We start from the raw sequence: 18,323 nt of genomic DNA, 5'->3' as shown, positions 1-18,323 counted from the left end.
CAAAGATGAGTTGGGGGGGGCGGGGAGCTGGGGGAAGCATGAGTTGAGGGAGGGGAGGTGGTTGGAGGAGAGTGAGTTGGGGAAGGGAAGGGGAGGGGAGGGCGTTGGGGTGGGAGAGGGGACTGGAGTTTGCAGAAGGAGGTTGGGGGAACATGAGTCGAGGGAGGGGAGGGGACATTGGTCCAGTCTGGATCCTATGTTGCATTTTGGGCCTAGGGTGTAGTGGGGAGCGCGACCGTGGGGCTATGGGGGCAATTGGGAGTAAGGGCTCCTGGGTTCTATTCCTGACTCTGCCAATGACCCTGAGCAAGCCGCACCTTACCCTCCCTGTGCCTCGGTTTCCCCACCCTGTCCTATGAGGCCAACTCCCCAGACCCCTCAGGCATGGGAGGCCTGGCCCAGCAATGCCTTGGGAGAAGCTCCTAGCAGGCACTAACCAGCATGCATCTCTCAACCCCACAGGGCCTGGATGTGCCGAATGAGACCCCCTATGACCCCGCACTGTACACCCTCATGCACCAAATGGCGCCCACTTCCAACTACGGGCACTGCCCTGCGCTGGGGGATGGCCCAGTGCCCAGCTGCAGCCAGCCTGCCCCAGTGTATGACCGCCAGTATCTGGATGCCATGGTGGCCCCCTGCCCCCGGCTGGGGATGGGCCCCGTGCCCCCTATAGTCCCCCCTTATGGCTACACTGGGATGCTGATCTCCTCCAGCCTTGACCCGGGGCCAGAAACCACCGCCCTGAGCCAGATGGGCACTAACAAGACTCCGTCTCTGTCCGGGCTGCTAAGCGAGTCCCAGGGGGAGGCCGGCAGGCGGGCTGAGGGGGGCCGGGCTGAGGGCTACGGCCCCCCCCCACCCTGCAATGCCCAGGAGGACTTGGAGTCAGATTCAGGCCTGTCACTCAACTATAGCGACGCCGACTCAATGGAGACAGAGGGGCTGGAGCCCAGCAGGCCGCGGCCCGACTATGCGGAGATGTACCCTGTGGACTATGGCCCGCACTACCCCTTGCTGCCCACCTTGCAGGAGGTGCCCCCCTTCGCCATGCAGCCCCTGGAGCCATTCAAGCCCCAGCTGGAGAAGGGCCGGGCGCCCCCGCGGGCCGAACTGGCCTGCAGCCGGGACGAGCGCCGTGCCCTGGCCATGAAGATCCCCTTCCCCACCGAGAAGATCGTCAACCTGCCGGTGGACGACTTCAACGAGCTGGTGTCCAAGTACCAGCTGACGGAGCCGCAGCTAGCGCTGATCCGGGACATCCGGCGCCGCGGCAAGAACAAGGTGGCGGCCCAGAACTGCCGCAAGCGCAAACTGGAGAACATTGTGCAGCTGGAGCAGGAGCTGGAGCAGCTGGGGCGGGAGCGGCAGCAGCTGCTGCGGGACCGCTGTGAGGTGGACAAGACCCTGGGCCTCATGAAGCAGAAGCTGGGCCAGCTGTACCGCGAGGTCTTCCTCATGCTGCGGGACGATGCGGGGAACCCCTACTCGCCTGACGAGTTCTCCCTGCAGCTCACCGCAGACGGCGGCATCTTTCTGGTGCCACGCAGCAAGAAACTGGACAGTGGGGACTGAGCGGGGCGGCCCCGGGGCCCCACAGCTAGGCCCCGCCTGTGTGTGGGGTGGGGGGGGGGGGGTCTGTGTTCTTTCCCAGCAACCAAACCTGCTTGTGAGGGGACCCTTTTGCGCGTTACACACCTGGAGGCATCATAAGGGCCTGGAGGGTCTGTCAGTGCCTTCAGCACGCAAACCCTGGAGGTGTCATACGGGAACAGAGGGGCCTGCCAGGGCATTACAGACCCAAGCGAACCCTGGAGGTGTCATATGGGGATGGGGGGACCCTGTAGTGCGTTACGCACCAGGGTCCCAGACATGTCACTGTTTGTTTCTGTGATGATTACCCCAGCCCTCTTCACTCCCCTGCAGAGACCAGATCCCGACCCTGCTGAGTCCCTTGCCCCCTACTCCCCGATCTCTGTTCCTAGGGGGTGTTTGGGGCGACACTGCCGACCGCAGGGAAGAACAGCACTTCTCAGGCCCACTCACCTCATGGAAATGACCCGGCCTGGAGAGAGGGAGAAGGGTTCTGCCCCATGAGCCCCACAGAGCCGACAGAACCGGAGTGTCTTCCTTCCTGAGTGTCCATAAGCTTGTTTGTCAGACGCCCCTTTGCAAAGTCACTGAGAATAACAGGAGCCCTATGTCCCTGAGGGCAGGGCTAGGGGGGCTGGGGAGGGGGCAGCTGGGGACAGGAGGGGGTCCCTGAGGGCAGGGCATGAGGGGGCAGGGCTGTGCAGGGGCAAGAGGGACAGGGACAGGAGGGGGTCCCTGAGGGCAGGGCATGAAGGGCAGGGGGCTGTGCAGGGCCATGGGGGAGGGGACAGGAGGGGGTCTCTGAGGGTACGGTGGGAGCAGAATTGCCTTTCTTCCTGGTGATGCCGGGCAGGGAGAGGCTGGCCTTGGGGCCCATGGCTCATAGCACTGAGCCTGTGTGGCTGGGTATGGGGCCAATCCAACCTCACGATGGGCCACATGAGCAGATGCTGAGCACAGCAGCTGAGATCCTGTGGCCGGCCAGGGGACCCCAGAGCTCAGAGGGTTGAACATGGGGCGCCATGGCCCCAACTGCTCTGGTGCAAGGTGCCCCTGGTGGCGTTTCCCCCACTTGGACTGTTGTAAATAGAGACCCAGCCGGCGGCTGCCAACTGTCCAGCAATAAACAGCGCCCGGAGGGACCTGCAGGGAGCCCCGCGTCTTCGTGCCTGTCACTGGGGGTCACTCACCGATACGGGGAGAGAGGAGGCAGGCGGTGGAAACAGGCCGCAGCCTGTGTGGGATGGGAGGGCATGCGTGTGTGTGAACAGTGCAGGGGTGTGTGTGGGGTTTGTGTGTGCAGGCAGTGAAGTGGTTGTGTGTGTGGTGGGAGTCCCCAGCTGTGTAACTCAGCCAGCTCCTGCATTGGTGGGGAGTCTATGTACAGCCCCGGGGCTTGGGCGAGGGCCCAGTCCTGACCCCCTCCCCAGCGCTGTAGCTCCATGGGCGCAGGTTGCTCCTCCTGGGTCATGGCTCTGCACAGCCTGCGGCCCGCTCAGCCTCCCCGCAGCACACCTGGCCTCGGTGAGCTGGCAGCACAGGCCAGTGCCAAGCAGAGCTGTCCTGCGCTGCCCACACACATGGAAAATAGATCGGAGCTGGGAAAAGCGGGACTTGAGGAGGTTTTGCTGGACAGGCCATGTGGTGGTATGGACAGGGAGTGGGGCAGGGCGTGAGGAGAGCACGTGGGACAGTGTGGATAGGGAGTGGGGGCATATGTGTGGCACTATGAACAGGCTGTGGGGTGGGGCAACTTTCAGAGTCAGGATCTCTGCTCCCCCACTTCTATGTCACTTGTCCTTGCACCGTTTCTCACTGGGGGCATTTACGGCCCATCTGCTTTTCGCAAATATAAATCTCCGAGATGTGTTGAGCTCATAAAACAAAGTGTGTGTGTGTGTGGGCGGGAGATGAGCTGACTGTGCCCTGCTCCCCACCCCATAGGACACTGCAGAGCCCTGTCCATCCATCTGTCCCTCTGCTAGCTGCAGCCTGATCCACAGGGCTCTCAGACACTTTGCTGCCCAGCCCTGGCTTTTGGGCTTTGGTTCTGGGTGTATAATTAATGAAGATCACAATTACTGATGGCCTCAGAATGGGTGTGTGGTGTGCGCGCATTGTGTGGCGTACGTATTGTGTGTGCATGTTGTGTGGTGCACATTGTATGGTATGGGTGTGTGTTATCTGCATTCTGTGGTTACGTATAGTGCTTTGTGTATGTTGCATGTGTATGTTTTTATGGTATATGCATTATGTACACATTGTGCGGGGGGGGTGCATTCTGTGGTGTAGTGTACGATAAGTTGTTGTTTGCACACATTGTATGGTGTGGTGTGATGTTTGTGCAGTGGGGGTGTGTGTGTGTTGTATGGGAGTGTGGGTGTCATGGGTGCTGTTGTGTGGGTGTGTTGTGTTGTGTGTGAGGTGGTGTGAGTATGGAATGGTGGGGGTGTATTGCGTTTCAGGTGTCCACATGGCTGCTGCAGGTGAACCAGTTCCAGCTCGCTGTATGGTACCATAATTGGGATAACGAACCTGGAACAATACCCTCTCCCCATATTCGCAGTGGAGCACCCAGCCCAGTGCAGGGGCGAAAGGAGACAGCACATCAGCTTGGAGGGGTGCCGGATCTCTATAGTGCAAGCAGAGCACTCGGGCTTCTCCATCCCCACAATGGTGTGGTCTGATGGCCACCGTGCAGCCAGCTTTTCACACTGCCCCCTCCCATCAGAACTGACTGGAAGGGACCTCTAGAGGTCTATTCCAGCTCCCTGCACTCGTGGCAGGACTAAGTATTATCTAGACCATCCCTGACAGGTGTTTGTCCAACCTGCTCTTAAAAATCCCCATTCTACAACCACCCTAGGCAATTTATTCCAGTGCTTCACCACCCTGACAGTTAGGAAGGATGGTCAGAATGGAAGGTCAGCTCAAGGTGGGTTCCACAGGGATGTTCTGGGTCCGGTGTTTTTAAACATCTTTATTAATGACCTGGATAGAAGAACAGAGAGTGCTGATCAAATCTGCAGGTGACAACACATGGGTGGTGACGGGTGGTGATTTGCAAACACTTAGGAGGAGAGAGCTAAAATTCAAAGGGATCTTGACAAATTGGAGAATTGGGCTATAGGCAACAAAATGAAATTCAACTAAGAGAAATGTAAGGTGCTGCACTTAGAGAAGAAAAACCCAATGCACATATACAGAATGGGGGATAACTGGCTTGGCAGCAGCACTGCTGAAAAGGATCTGGGAGTTGTGGTGGATCACAACTTGAACATGAGTCAGGAATACGATTGCTGTTGCCAAAAAAGCAAATGCAGTTTGGGTTGCATTAACAGAGGCATAGCCTGCAAGTCACGGGAGGTGATGATACTCTGCTACTCGGCGCTGGTGAGGCCTCAGCTGGAGTACTGTGTCCAAATCTGGTCACCACTATAGACAGGATGTGGAGAAACTGGAAAGGATCCAGAAGCAAGCAACAAAGATGAAAAAATGGACGGAATGCCAGTCATATGAGCAAAGGCTGAAGGAACTCTTTAGTTTGAAAAGAGGAGATTAAGGGGGAGGGGACATGATAACGGTCTTCAAATACTTGAAAGGCTGCCATTAAAAAGATGGAGAAATTTTTCTCTCTCTTGCCGCAGAGGGCAGGACAGCAGATTTAGACTGAATCTCAGGAAAAACTTCCTGTGTGAGCAGTAGGACAATGGAACCGATGCCCCGGGAAGTCCTGGTTTCTCCTTCACAGGTTTTTGAAAAGAGGCTGGATAGCCATCAGTCCTGGATGGCTTAGACACAAGTCCTAAATCTTGGCAGGGGGTTAGACTAGATGTCCCTTGCGGTCCCTCTGATGGGTGCGGGACAGAACTCGGAGGTGATTGCCCAGCAAGGGCTGTTTCAAGACCAGTAGAGCCTGTGGGAAGAGGCCCTTGCTGTTTCCGATCTTGTACTTCCGGCGCTCCCTTCCCACCAAGGGAGTGTTACGCACTCACACTCCAGTCACAGACCCAGCTGACGCACCCCAGGAAGTGGTGCAACAGCTTGCTCCACCACCAGGCCAGGACTGCAGGCGGGAGGGCCCAGCTGAGCCCTGTGCAGCAGCTGCCCTTGCCACTCATGATGCAGTGGATTCAAATGCCAATTGTTCATTCGTTGAGATGAAGGCCCCAGGGCTCTGCATCGACCCAAACCCAGCTGGGACGCAGGAGTCGTCACTGCAGCTGAATAGAACCGATTCCTCTGCTGGCATCACAGGGCAAGAGATTAGGGAAACAAGACATTTACTGCAGCCCTTGCTGAAAGAGGAATGAGGTATTGTAAGCATGGCTTTGTTGGGTCTTGCTGCTCGGCCTAGCAACCAATGTATTTAGTCAGTAACACGAGACAATCAAAGCTTTTCAGAAGCTTGTCCCTTAGGGCTTGTCTACATTGCCCGCAGGATCAACGGGTAGCAATCGATCCAGCGGGGGTCGATTTATCGCATCTAGTCTAGACGCGATAAATCGACCACCGAGCGCTCTCCCATTGACTCTGGTACTCCACCAGGGTGAGAGACGCCCCCCCGGAGCACTGCTTTACCGTGTTATATCCGAATTCATGTTATATCGGGTCACATTATATCAAGGTAGAGGCGTATTTGTCTAGTTTTACAACAGGCTACATAAAAAGCACTAGCAAAGTTAGTACAGACTAAAGTTTCACACAACTTGTTTGTACTGCTCTGAATACCATGCACTGAAATGCAAGTACATCATTTATATTTCAATTGATTTATTTTATAATTATATGGTAAACTGAGAAAGGAAGCAATATTTCAGTAATAGTGAGCTGGGACACGTGTGTTAATCAGTAGACAAGCTCTTAGCATCGCCCATGTTGGTGAGTCCACCTCTTAACTCCCTTTGTGTCTCTTACTACATCTAACACCCTCTTAGAAAGCAACAGAGGGTCCTGGGGCACCTTTTAAGACTAACAGAAGTAGTGGGAGCATAAGCTTTCGTGGGTAAGAACCTCACTTTTTCAGATGCAAGCGAGGTTCTTACCCACAAAAGCTTATGCTCCCACTACTTCTGTTAGTCTTAAAGGTGCCACAGGACCCTCTGTTGCTTTTTACAGATTCAGACTAACACGGCTACCCCTCTGATACTTGAACCCTCTTAGACTCTCTCCAATCCAGCTTCTGCCCAACAGCCACTCAATGCTCTCATAGAATCATAGAACTGGAAGGGATCTCAAGAGATCTAGTCCAGTCCCCCTGCACTCAAGGCAGCACTAAGTATTATCTAGACCAGTGAGTCTCAAACTTTTATCCTGGTGACCTCTTTCACATCGCAACCTCTGAGTGTGACCCCCCTAATAAATTAAACACACTTTTTAATGTATTTAACACCATTATAAATGCTGGAGGCAAGCGGGGTTTGAGGTGGAGGTTGCCAGCTCACAACCCCCCGAGGGGTCCCAACCCGCAGTTTGAGAACCCCTGATCTAGACCATCCCTAACAGGTGTTTGTCCAACCTGTTCTTAAAAAATCCCCAATGATGGAGATTCCACAACCTTGCTAGGCAATTTATTCCAGTGCTTAACCAGCTTGACAGGACATTTTTCCTAATGTCCAACCTAAACCGCCCTTGCTGCAATTTTAAGTCCATTGCTTCTCGTCCTATCCTCAGAGGATAAGAACAATTTTTCTCCCTCCTCCTTGTAACCACCTTTTATGTACTTGAAAAGGTATGTCCCCTCTCAGTCTTCTCTTCTCCAGCCTAAACAAACCCAATTTTTTCAATCTTCCCTCACAGGTCATGTTTTCTAGACCTTTAAACATTTTTGCTGCTCTTCTCTGGACTTTCTCTAATTTGTCCACATCTTTGCTGAAATGTGGCGCTCAGAACTGGACACAATACTCCAGTTGAGGTCTAATCAGCACGGAGTAGAGCCGAAGAATTACTTCTCGTGTCTTGTTTACAATACTCCTGCTAATACATCCCAGAATATTTGCTTTTTTTGCAACAGCGTTACACTGTTGGCTCATATTTAGCTTGTGATCCAGCATGACCGCCAGATCCCTTTTTGTAGTACTCTTCTCATTATCTTGTCTTCCCTTGGCTCCTCCCTCTCTAATCATTCCTTCAGCAGGTTTGGAGGATTCGCCTCATCCCCCTCAGCTTTCTATGGTGGTTCCTAAGGCAACATTCTTGGTCCCCCTCTCTTCCTGCTCCACACAATCTCATCCACAAGTACCACTTCTATATGGATGATTCACAGACCTGCCTTTCTACACCAGAGGGGTCTTCTGTCCAAATTAACATCTCAGCATGTGTCCAAGATCTCATGGGTGTCCAGCAATGCCTAAGCTCAGGGTGAACAAGACCAACCTCATCATCACTATGGATACGTTCGTCACTCAAGCCCATAACCTGGGTATCATCTTCAGCTCAGCCCTCCCTAGTGCCTCACATTCTGCAGATTCCTGCTACGTAAGAACTTTCCTCTATCCACTCAGCAAAATTCTCATCCATTCAAAATGCTGCTATACAAGTCATTGTCCTAGCTTGTTGCTTTGACTGTCACCTCTGCATCCTTCCACTGGGTCCCCGTTTTCCCTCCCATCAAACAGAAACTACTTGCCTTCACTTCCATGGCCACTCTCAGCCTCTCTCTCTGGCCATCATCTCATACACTATGGCGATGGCAGCTCCCACCTCTCCTTGCCTAATGATGGCAGCCTTTCATCACCCATTTGTCAGAATTTCAGCCAAACCCTGCTCCCCACCCACCATGCTGCCCATCCTGCTTGGGAGGGGCACCTCAGTCTTTCCTTTGTTTACAAAACCTTGGCAGTGGCCAAGCAGCTACTATGCTACATCCATTGTCTCACGTTACCCAGTAGTGCCTTATTGCTTCCTCTTTTCTGTATTGACCGTGTCTCGTTTCATACTTAGCTTGTTAGGACAGGGACTGTCTTTGTTGTGCGTCTATACAGCACCTTGCACAATGGAGTACTAGGTCAAGACTGAGGTTTGGGGTGCTACTGCAATACAATAGAACTTTCAGCCACCATAGCTTTATTGTAAAAAATATATAAAGTCTTTATTTAAAAAGATGCGTTCAAATATGAACCAGTGAACACAGCTACACAGCAGCTCTGCGACTCGCCACGGAGACATCGTCTGGGCTTCCAGCTAGATAAGAGAAAGTATTGCAAGGAAGTGAGAGAACACATGAGTAGAGAGCAGACATTACCGCAAGTCATTTGGGATCCCTACTTGGTCTGCTTCTTGCGTGGGCTTCTAAATTGCTTCACACTAGACAAAGCCACATCCCTTATTCCTGTTTGAGGGCTGAAATCTACCCCAGGCCCAACCGAGGTAGTTTTCCCAACAAAGAGCTATGAAGAGAAGACACCAGGCATTAACAGCCATCATGAACAGAGTGGCCTACAATGAGAAACCCCCCACAGATCTCACCTTTTAAAGCAGCCACTGCAGACGTACATGGAGTCCTCTAGTTTAGAGGGCAGGCTTAGCACTGGGCATTTCCTCCTATAAAAGTGAAGGCACACATTAGGCACACAAAAGTGAAGGCACACATCCAGCATAGCTGCTCCCCAGGACATTTAAAAGCTACCCTGCATGACCACCCCATTGCAATTTAAAGAGTTAATTGCTGGCCAATTTGAGTGCCCTCTGAAAGGCACTGACAGTGCACTAAGGCAGTTTACAGAATCTGGACTGCAGTGCTAAGCAAGTGGGTAAACATTAAGCAGCTCCAATAATAATGGCAATAGAATGAGAGGCAGTGACTTGAGAATGAGCGTGCCACAAATAGGTTGGCGAGCGTTACTTTCAGGCCAGTGACCAAGTAATTTAAAGTCACTATATTCCAGCCATCTGGTGCTTGCACTTACAGCACCGGGCGAGTTTAAAAAGAAGCCCATCTTATAGATTTCAAGACAGCTAGCCTGACTACTTGGGTTCATTACACAAAGCTTTAGCAAAGTACTTGACAAATTAATTTCAGGCAAAACCATACGGACATAAGTAAAATCTGTTCTTACCTACAAGCACAGTAATAAAACCTTGCCTTCTGGATCTGACTGCTAGTCCTAAGAGCAAGGATCTTTACTCTTGTCTGCCTCCTTCGATGGTCACTGATACTCCACTCCCTCCTAGAGTGCAGAGCCTGCACCTGGCTTATCTGTGTACACTGGACTCCACACACAAGTGTCTACTCTCTCTCAGCTGTAGAAGTGTCTGAACTCGAAGCCATTCGTGCTATGCTTGCTAGCAGCTCCTAGTAGCTCAACATCTGCATGTCTCCTGGATCTTTAAGCTACTTAGTTCTTGGCTCCTGGAGTGCCTTCCTCTGTTGTGGTATGCTACCATGTCCTCAACGTTATCAAGCCATTGCCAAGAGTATACTCCATGAATCCTGAGGTCTCTTGTCTCCCTCAATAAGTTTAGGATCCACCTGCTATTGCAAACTCAGCCACATAAAACCCAATGGAACTAAAACTTTTTTTTTTTTTGCATTCCACATTAATACACTTCATAATCATTCAGCTTAAGAGATCTGTTAGAAATATGCCAACATGATTTAGAGACAGGCCTGCTTCAAACAGTTACCATGGGGCTAAGTTGCTCTTTATCAGAGAATTGAGATCACAAGTGAATGCCTTCTGATTTGAAATACCAGAAAAATAAGAACTGAGAGCTCTCAATAACTCCCGTGATCTGCAACGCAGCAAACGGAAGGAAACTAAAGCTATAATTTTAGGCAGCTGTAGGAAGCAGCAGCAGCACTCGTCTGCATTAGAGGGCAACTGCAGAACGGAGATTTTATATTCATTTACATTAGAAAGCTCAGGTCTTCACTGCGTTGGAGGCTCAGAACAGAAGGGGGTGCCAGTTCAGAGTTTTTATCCCAACTACTTCAGCAGTTGGAATTTAAACCTTTAACACAGGCAGTAAGATTTTAAATGTTCCTCAAATTACAGGGCTTGTTCATCCCACCTCATCTCCAGCCCTCTCTTACACATGCCAGCAAAGATCTGATATTCCTAATGAGGAGCAGTAGAAGCTTGTTTAAATTTTGGGGCTATCGCCTAAGGTCAGTTTCTTCCTCTGCAGTTCCCCTTTAAAACAGGCTGAGGCACTGTTAGTTACCAACCAGTTTAAAAAAGAGGGAGATTCAGTTACAGCAGTTGGATGTCTATGTTTATACACAGGTTTAAAACGGCAATGGAATCACACTGCATCAGTCAGAAAATGCCTCAGATATCAAGAGGCGACCGTTCGTTCAGACAACTTCTGCAGAACCCAGTCAGTGCTTAGAAGAGGCAGAGATTAGAGTCTGATTTCAGCAGTCTGAGAAACTGCAACTGTTTCTCAAATACAGCTGCCAGCTTTGAGAATCAACCCTTTTGCTGAGCACTTGTGTTAAAGAAAAATGCAGTGCAACTTTCCCAGCACGAGGCCCAAGCCCATCCAGTGTCACGATTCTACCACATTTATGGTCCCGATGCCACAGTCTAGCTGGTGGAAACATTTAACATAGGCATCTGAGCTGGATAGCTTTGCGAGAAACAAAAGTGCAGCTTGCTTTCAAAGTAACCCTGGATCAACTCAGCTTTCCTTTATCATAACAGGTAAGATTTCATGGCCAACTAGACTGGTCTCCATTAGTATCTCCTGCCGCTTGCTGTGAATTTGGGGTGTGGTTCTCAGCAGAGCTAGCCCCCTCCCCCCCCCCACTGCTAGAGCCGAGTTTTAAAATTGCTCTTCCTTTTCCAAAAGTTGAAAAGGAGCTTTAGTTCCAAACTCTGCCAGCCAGTAGGATTTGGTTAACTGGACAGAAGATCCATGCCAATGAGAGTTAATCCCCCTAACTTTGTGAGATAGCCCAGGGACAGTTTTATGGGAAATTTTGGCTGGCAGGGACTAGTCCATTACACTTCAGTTTACAGCCCTAGCTACTCAACATCAACTGACTTTTGCTCTTGTATAGAGCAGAATCCTGATATACTTTGTCCAGGCAAGTTAATCTTGTTTGATGAGAAAGGATTTACATGGGTATATGCACCATGCGAGGAATTAGCCCCTTTTGTTTGCTGTAAGACAGTCTCTGGACCCATCTACACTAGCAGACTTTGCAGCTGTAATTCACCAACAGCTGCATCTGTGGCAACTGAAGTACAGGATACCCAAGTCCTGTCTACAAGGGTTACACAGAGGCAGCACAACTAAATCTACAGATTCCATTGGTGGTTACAGCTGTGAAGTTGCTAATACACAGCCTCTGGCATTAATATTCAGGACCCAGCTCAGGAGTCCTGACATGGCCCACAAACGACTGTTCCTGCCCAGTGACACTGCAGTGGACTATTGCTGAGGTATACCTGGTCTAGTTACATGCAGGTACTGCAGCATTCATATAGCTAGAATGGCATTCAATTGACTTATATCAGACTAACTTACACAGCACATTTAAAAAAAAGACACATTTATTCAGCGTCATGATCAGTCTATTACAATTAGCAATCAACAGCATGGGTGCGGAAAAAAATAAAATAAATTCTACATAAAAACCCTTATTGGAATGCTTTGCACTTTCCACAGAACAGAAACTAAAATAACCTGTTATACAATTAGTCACAAATACAGTCCTTATGTTTGCAAAGGAGAGTTTGTCTAACACATGTCTTCATGTAGCAGCTACACCCTGCCACAACTGTGTTTGGCTGAGTTCACAACTGTTGTAACCTGTCGCTTCCCTGTCCCTTCTCTGGCTCTCCTCTCCTGCTAAGCTTTGTTTCCTGTTGAATAATATGGAATAAAGTTGTTAATCTAAACATATTGAGACTCAAGGCTACAATCCAATAGCAAGTTCGTTCCCACAGACAGCTGATCTGAACATTAGCTTAAACATCCACATTTTACTGAAATTAAGTCTTTTTACTGGGTACTTGCTCAGCTACATTAGTTACTATTACTGATTCACTAGCATGATACGTTTGACTGAGAGGTGCAATGTCCAGATGCTTACCTGGTAGTTAAAACCTTCTCCCACCTCCATAACTACCGCCACTACTGGAGCCACCGTAGCCACCTGAGAGAGCAATTGGAGATGGCGTTATAGCAGTGGTTCTCAAACTTTTGTTCTGGTGACCCCTTTCAGATAGCAAGCCTCCGAGTGCGACCCCCCCTATAAATTAAAAACACTTTTTATATATTTAACACCATTATAAATGCTGGCGGCAAAGCGGGGTTTGGGGTGGAGGCTGACAGCTTACAACCCTCCATGTAGTAACATCGTAACCACCTGAGGGGCCCTGACCCCCCCATGTTATAGCAAACACAAAGACTGAGGGTTTGGCAAACCTGACAGCAAGGTTGGGCAGTGCATTAGATTCAGGTAAGCCACAATTGCAAAGGACTGCATTTGATCCCAACTGCATGTTTGACTGTCTGCAATTAAGCATATTCTGAAGCATGAGTTTGTTCCTGTTGGATATTCAATTAGAATTACTTCTGATTTACTACGATCACAACAAGTTAAGCCTGTGTGAGGTTAAATGGACAAGGATTTTCATGTCAGGAGGAAAGCTTTTTAACTGTGGGCTAGTGACTGCTCCTGTGGTTAAAACTAGATAATTGTAGACACTAGGCAGGTAGATTTCAAACTTGTATCACAAGTGTGGCATCATGGTATTGGCTTTGGCTTCCCTCACACCTACTCCCCCCCCCTTTACAAAGGACAGACCCCTCATTCTGAGACTCACCACCACTGCTGTATGGACCAGAGCTCCTGCCTCCGAAGTTCCCTCCTTTCATAGGGCCAAAGTTTGAAGATTGGTTGTTGTAACTGCCAAAGTCATTGTAGTTTCCGCCACCTCCAAAGCTGCTTCCTAAGGAGTGGAACAAGCGATAGGCATTCCAAATCACAGCCTGCCCTTCTCAGCAATAGTACACTCTACAAGGCATCTGGCTGAAGGGCAGTTTTTGCAGCAGTTTTGAGAACTCAAGGGCAGTCTCCAGAGTGAGGATGTTCTCTTCTCAGGAGGTGCAACATACCATGTAGTAATGGGGAGGTTGAGATAGCGTAGGAAATTACGTCCCATGTCGGTCTACTAGTAATAAAGGCTTTTGCCATGAAATTGTAGCACAGCAGAAAGAACTGGCATTGCTGTTTGAAAGCCAAATAGTCCACTTCTGAGCAAGGTCCCCTAGTGACACTGAGGGGATACTTACCTCCACTGCCACTGCCAAAGCCACCACCTCCGTTGTTATAGCCATCATAGTTGCCACTGCCACCGTAGCCTCTGCTTCCTCCAGAGTAGCTGGGGCCACCACCGCCACCACCATAACCTACAAAATAAAAACAAGACTGCTGAATTCCAGCATTTCACAACCCACAGTTCACTGATGGAATTAGAAACTCCCCGAAGAACTGATCACAGCATGCACTTTGGTAAATCAATATATTTGTATAGAAAATTTGTAACCAATCAATGTGACATGCTTAACAATAATTATTCTATCTGGATGGATCCAGTTGGGTCCATGCTGTAGTCAGTTTGTATCAGTCTTTCCGCCAGGCCAAGGGATTGGAGTTTAGTCACTTTCCTCACGTCACCAGTGCTTCTTCATGGGCGTAGCACCTTTGAGCCCGGAAACAAGGCAACCTGGGCGCTGACATGTCAGTAAAGTTATGCTTTGGCCTTACCCTCATTGCTAAATCCATTATAGCCGTCTCCACTGCCTCCATAGCCACCACCGCGGCTGCCACCAAACCCACCTGAAAAGAACAAACCTTTGTGTTCAGTCTATCCGGGAAGGGACACTGTCAGGTGCTGGCGCCCAGGGCACACGTTTTTGTAAGCCAGTTTTACAGAATGAAGCAGCTGTATAAATTGATGGAGATTGTTGCAGGGAATCAGGGATTCCAAGCTCTGCCTGAATGAGCCCTTGTACCATGTTAGAATGCAAGAGCCAAAAAAAGGAGAATTGCACTTAGTCCAATGTCCAAATCAACAAGTAAAATCAATAGCCAGAACTGCAGCAGCAGGTGTGTTAACCTATGGGCTAAAACTTTAGTTTTGTTAGCCTGACAGTATCATTTTAATTTTAGTCAGAATGACCGCTCAAGTCACTTACCACGGCCACTGAAGTTGCTGCCACGGTTAAAGTTGTCATTTCCACCAAATCCACCTCCACGGCCGCCACCACTGAAGTTCCCAGAGCCACTACGACCTAGAAGAGAGAGCAGTGTTTGTGAATTGCACAGCTAATTATCAGGGGTCCATTTGGATTCATTTCAAACTGATTTATAGAAACTGGCACTCACCTCTTTGGCTGGATGAAGCGCTGGCCATTTCTTGCTTCGACAGTGCTTTCCTCACTTCGCAGTTGTGGCCATTCACAGTGTGATATTTCTGAACTGAAAGGGAAGAATCAGACATTACTAGGTTGTCATTAACTGTTACATCCACACCTGCACCCTGATTTTAAGCGAAGGACAATTCCCTTTCAAATACTATCAATTCTTTGCTGGTTTGCAGAGCTTTGCGTAATAGGCTCGCTGGGATACTTACTAACAATCTTGTCCACAGAGTCGTGGTCATCAAAGGTGACGAACGCAAAGCCTCTCTTCTTGCCACTGCCACGGTCTGTCATGATCTCAATCACTTCAATTTTGCCATACTGTTCAAAGTAGTCTCTCAGGTGGTGCTCCTCTGTGTCTTCCTTAATCCCACCAACAAAGATTTTCTTCACTGTCAGGTGAGCTCCAGGCCTCTGAGAATCCTATGCAGGATAGAATAGGGCAATATGAAGTATTATCTGAGATGTACAAATTTAGGACTCCTCAAACACTGGTCTGAACTTCAAGGCTCTCATGGCTCAAACAAAGAAAGCCAATATGCAAAATTGTGGTAGTTGTGCACTACAACTGCAAATAGAAGTTAAAGGCTAGTGCACAGATGACATTTTGTCCCCCTTCACAATCAATTGTAGCGAGTGACTAATGGCATGGTTCTGCTTTAAGAATTTCAGTACCATCTATCCCCAGGGATGGTTGGAATGAAGGAGGGGTGAGAGCTCTGGGGTGGGGCCAGAAATGAGGGGTCCAGGGTGCAGGGGTGCTCCGGGCCAGGGTGCGGGGGATGAGGGATCTGGCTGGAGGTGTGGGCTCCAGAATGGGACTGAAGGTGTGGGGTGCAGGAGGGTGCTCTGGGCTGGGATTGAGGGGTTCGGAGGGCAGGAGGAGGATCAGGGCAGGTGCATGGGAAGGACTCGGGGTGCAGGCTCTAGGCAGCCCTTACCTCAAGAAGCTCCTGGAAGCAGTGGCATGTCCCCCCTCTGGCTTCTACGTGGAGGCAGAGCAGCACCGCCCTGCATCTCCCATTGGTCACAGTTCCCGGCCAATGGGAGCTGCAGGGACAGCACTTGGGGCGGGGGCAGTGCATGGAGCCCCCTAACTGCCCTAGTGTAGGAGCTGGAAGAGAGACATGCCGGCAGCTTCCAGGAGCCACGGCACTTGCACGTAGAGTGGCCCCTGACCCCACTCCCCAGCTGGAGCTTGAGGGCCGGATTAAATCGCCCCACGGGCCATAGTTTGCCCACCCCTGATCTATGCCATTGACTAATGTCTTTTTTTGGGGGGCACGTTTTGGCTGGCATCAGTGCATTGGCAGTTACTGCCAGCGTGATTAACGTAGGGGGAGCTTTGTGTGTGGGGGAGTGCGGCTCCCCCAACCCTTGAAGAGGAGGGGAGCTATTCTTCACAGTTTAAACCTTTGATTATAGCCAAACCATACTCTCAACCTCACCCCACTCCCTACACAACCACACAGGACCATTTAACACCATATCACCCGTGCGTGAACAGCCCATTTAAGTCTACAGAAACATCATGATTAGATTAAACATCAATTCATACCTCTCTGGATACGGCCCTCTTTGGTTCAACAACTCTGCCATCAACTTTGTGCGGTCTAGCATTCATGGCAGCATCAACCTCTTCTACTGTAGAGTATGTAACAAACCCAAAGCCCCTGGACCGCTTGGTATTTGGATCTCTCATTACCTAGAAATGACACATCTCTATTAGTGACCAAAGTAAATAACGTGAAACAAACGAAGTGGCATACAGATGAGAACAAAGGAACATACAAGGTTATTATCTAGCATTGGCCTTGTACTACAAGTTACTGAAAACTTCTGATTGCCAGGATCTGGGACTAGATGACAGAATGGATCACTTGATAATTGCCCTGTTCTGTTAATTCCCGCTAAACTAGCATTTGATATTAGCCACTGTTGGAAGACAGCATACTGGGCTAGATGGACCATCAGTCTAACCCTATATGACCATTTTTATGTTCAATGAACCCTTTAGATCAACACTAAGTATGCAACTAGACCTACTATATAATATTCCACTATCTAGGAATAGTGATTTAAGGACTCTTAACTGGTAAGTAAAAACAAAATTCTTCATCTCGCCCCACTGCATCAAAAACCAGCATAGCCACAGAATGGGATTCCTTCACCCATTTCTGAGTTTTAATATCAAATACATACAAGTTTATTTGCTCCCTTCCCACTCCTCGCAAGGAAACATTTTTACTCCATTTGGCAAGAAGTATTTTTGAAGGCTACTAAGCTATTGTAACACAGCTGCCCTGCCCAAGAAAAGAAGCCCTAGAGTGCTTCGGAGATGGCCTTGGGACCAGGACACTCACCACGCAATCGGTGAGTGTGCCCCATTGCTCGAAGTGGCCACGAAGGCTCTCATCTGTTGTCTCGAAGCTCAGGCCACCGATGAAGAGCTTGCGCAGCTGCTCAGGTTCCTTAGGGGACTAGAGAGGAAGAACAAGCCATGAGTTGGAAACAGGATTAAACAGCCTCCTGGAGCTAACAATACCCGTTCTCTCCCACCCAAGGGAGCACTAGACCTGGGGAGCAGGAATTCCCTTCCCCCCCCAAGAAGATTATAATAACCTGACCGGGGGGGGGGGGAGAGAGAAGAGAGACAGATAAGAGGGAGAAGCGATCCCCACTACACAATGGCTTCCAGGCGAACCACAGCTACTGATTCTGAGCCCTGAGAAAAAGGGCAACAGCCCACCTCCTCCCCCGGTGTACAGATCCCCGGGCCTGCCCCCCACCCCGAGGCCTTGCATCCCGCACAGCCCAGGCGCCTAGCGTGGGGAAAGGGCGAGCCGAGCAGACACGCACACGATGTCCGCCACGCGCCGCTCGGCCGGCCGCCATAGCTCCGATCCAGTGCTGCACAAAGGCCGGCGCACGCGCGAGGAGCACCCACACCCAGAGACTAGTCCCCGCCGCGCATGCGCGAAAGGGCCGCCCCTATGGGGTGAGAGAAGGGCCGCGCACGCGCAGTACGCGGACCGCCGCGGGCGCAAGCAGGGGCCTTGCAGGTTAGACCGAAGTCTAAGAGGCCCCCGGAGCAGGAAGGAGCCGCCGAAGCATGCCGAAGGCTCCGGAGCATCAGAGCCAGGGGAGGGCCGCGTGGAGAAGATGGCGGCTAGAGTCCCTGGGCCTAGCTCACCTCGGACTTGGACATGGCGGCGGGTGGGGGGGGTGCAGGCCTCTGTCTCGGACGGCTGCGCGCGCGATGCTTCCTCCGTGAGGCGCCGATACAGAAAGGGCTGAATGACGAATGCGTCGCTGCCTCACTCCACCGCCCCCTCTTAGTGCTCCGCCCG

General features: G+C 50.5%; 2 protein-coding genes across 20 annotated transcripts in view; one reads left to right on the top strand and one right to left on the bottom strand.

The window, feature by feature from the left end:
- Positions 1-2,745, top strand: part of NFE2 (nuclear factor, erythroid 2) — a 19,663-nt gene extending 16,918 nt beyond the window's left edge. For all 3 annotated transcript variants that reach the window (XM_024109865.3, XM_042842240.2, XM_024109866.3), the window contains exon 4: positions 463-2,745. In XM_024109865.3, the coding sequence (XP_023965633.1) occupies positions 463-1,575 (1,113 nt within the window). In that variant the 3' untranslated portion in view covers positions 1,576-2,745. The remainder of the gene's footprint in view (positions 1-462) is intronic.
- HNRNPA1 (heterogeneous nuclear ribonucleoprotein A1) lies at positions 1,638-18,323 on the bottom strand. 17 transcript variants are annotated; one of them, XR_010594372.1, is made up of 12 exons: positions 18,167-18,322; positions 17,337-17,453; positions 16,532-16,678; positions 15,186-15,396; positions 14,939-15,031; positions 14,749-14,844; positions 14,318-14,389; positions 13,843-13,959; positions 13,374-13,499; positions 12,638-12,796; positions 9,061-9,135; positions 1,638-5,891 (listed from the first exon to the last, which is right to left on the bottom strand). XR_010594372.1 is itself a non-coding variant. In XM_065575774.1 (11 exons), the coding sequence occupies exons 1-10, from the start codon at positions 18,179-18,181 to the stop codon at positions 12,645-12,647; spliced, it is 1,146 nt and encodes a 381-aa protein (XP_065431846.1). In that variant the 5' UTR covers positions 18,182-18,322; the 3' UTR covers positions 8,658-9,135; positions 12,638-12,644. The 17 variants fall into 17 exon arrangements, 9 of the variants coding, with proteins under 9 accessions (XP_065431846.1, XP_008171501.1, XP_008171504.1 ...); XR_010594375.1 differs by having other exon boundaries at positions 12,638-12,700; XR_010594371.1 differs by lacking the exon at positions 1,638-5,891 and adding an exon at positions 8,658-8,775.

The sequence above is a fragment of the Chrysemys picta genome, chromosome 22 (genome assembly GCF_011386835.1).
Source record: "Chrysemys picta bellii isolate R12L10 chromosome 22, ASM1138683v2, whole genome shotgun sequence".
Classification (NCBI taxonomy): Eukaryota; Metazoa; Chordata; order Testudines; family Emydidae; genus Chrysemys; species Chrysemys picta.
This window is presented reverse-complemented; position numbering and strand designations above follow the sequence as displayed.

Excerpts from the sequence above, each read along its gene's own strand:
- HNRNPA1 (XM_008173278.4), bottom strand. The coding sequence starts at position 17,868 with ATGGCGGCCGGCCGAGCGGCGCGTGGCGGACATCGT. Across the intron at positions 16,679-17,336 it reads GCACACTCACCGATTGCGTG|GTAATGAGAGATCCAAATAC; the intron begins GTGAGTGTCCTG and ends TGTCATTTCTAG. Across the intron at positions 13,500-13,842 it reads CTTTGGCAGTGGCAGTGGAG|GAAGCAGCTTTGGAGGTGGC; the intron begins GTAAGTATCCCC and ends TCCACTCCTTAG.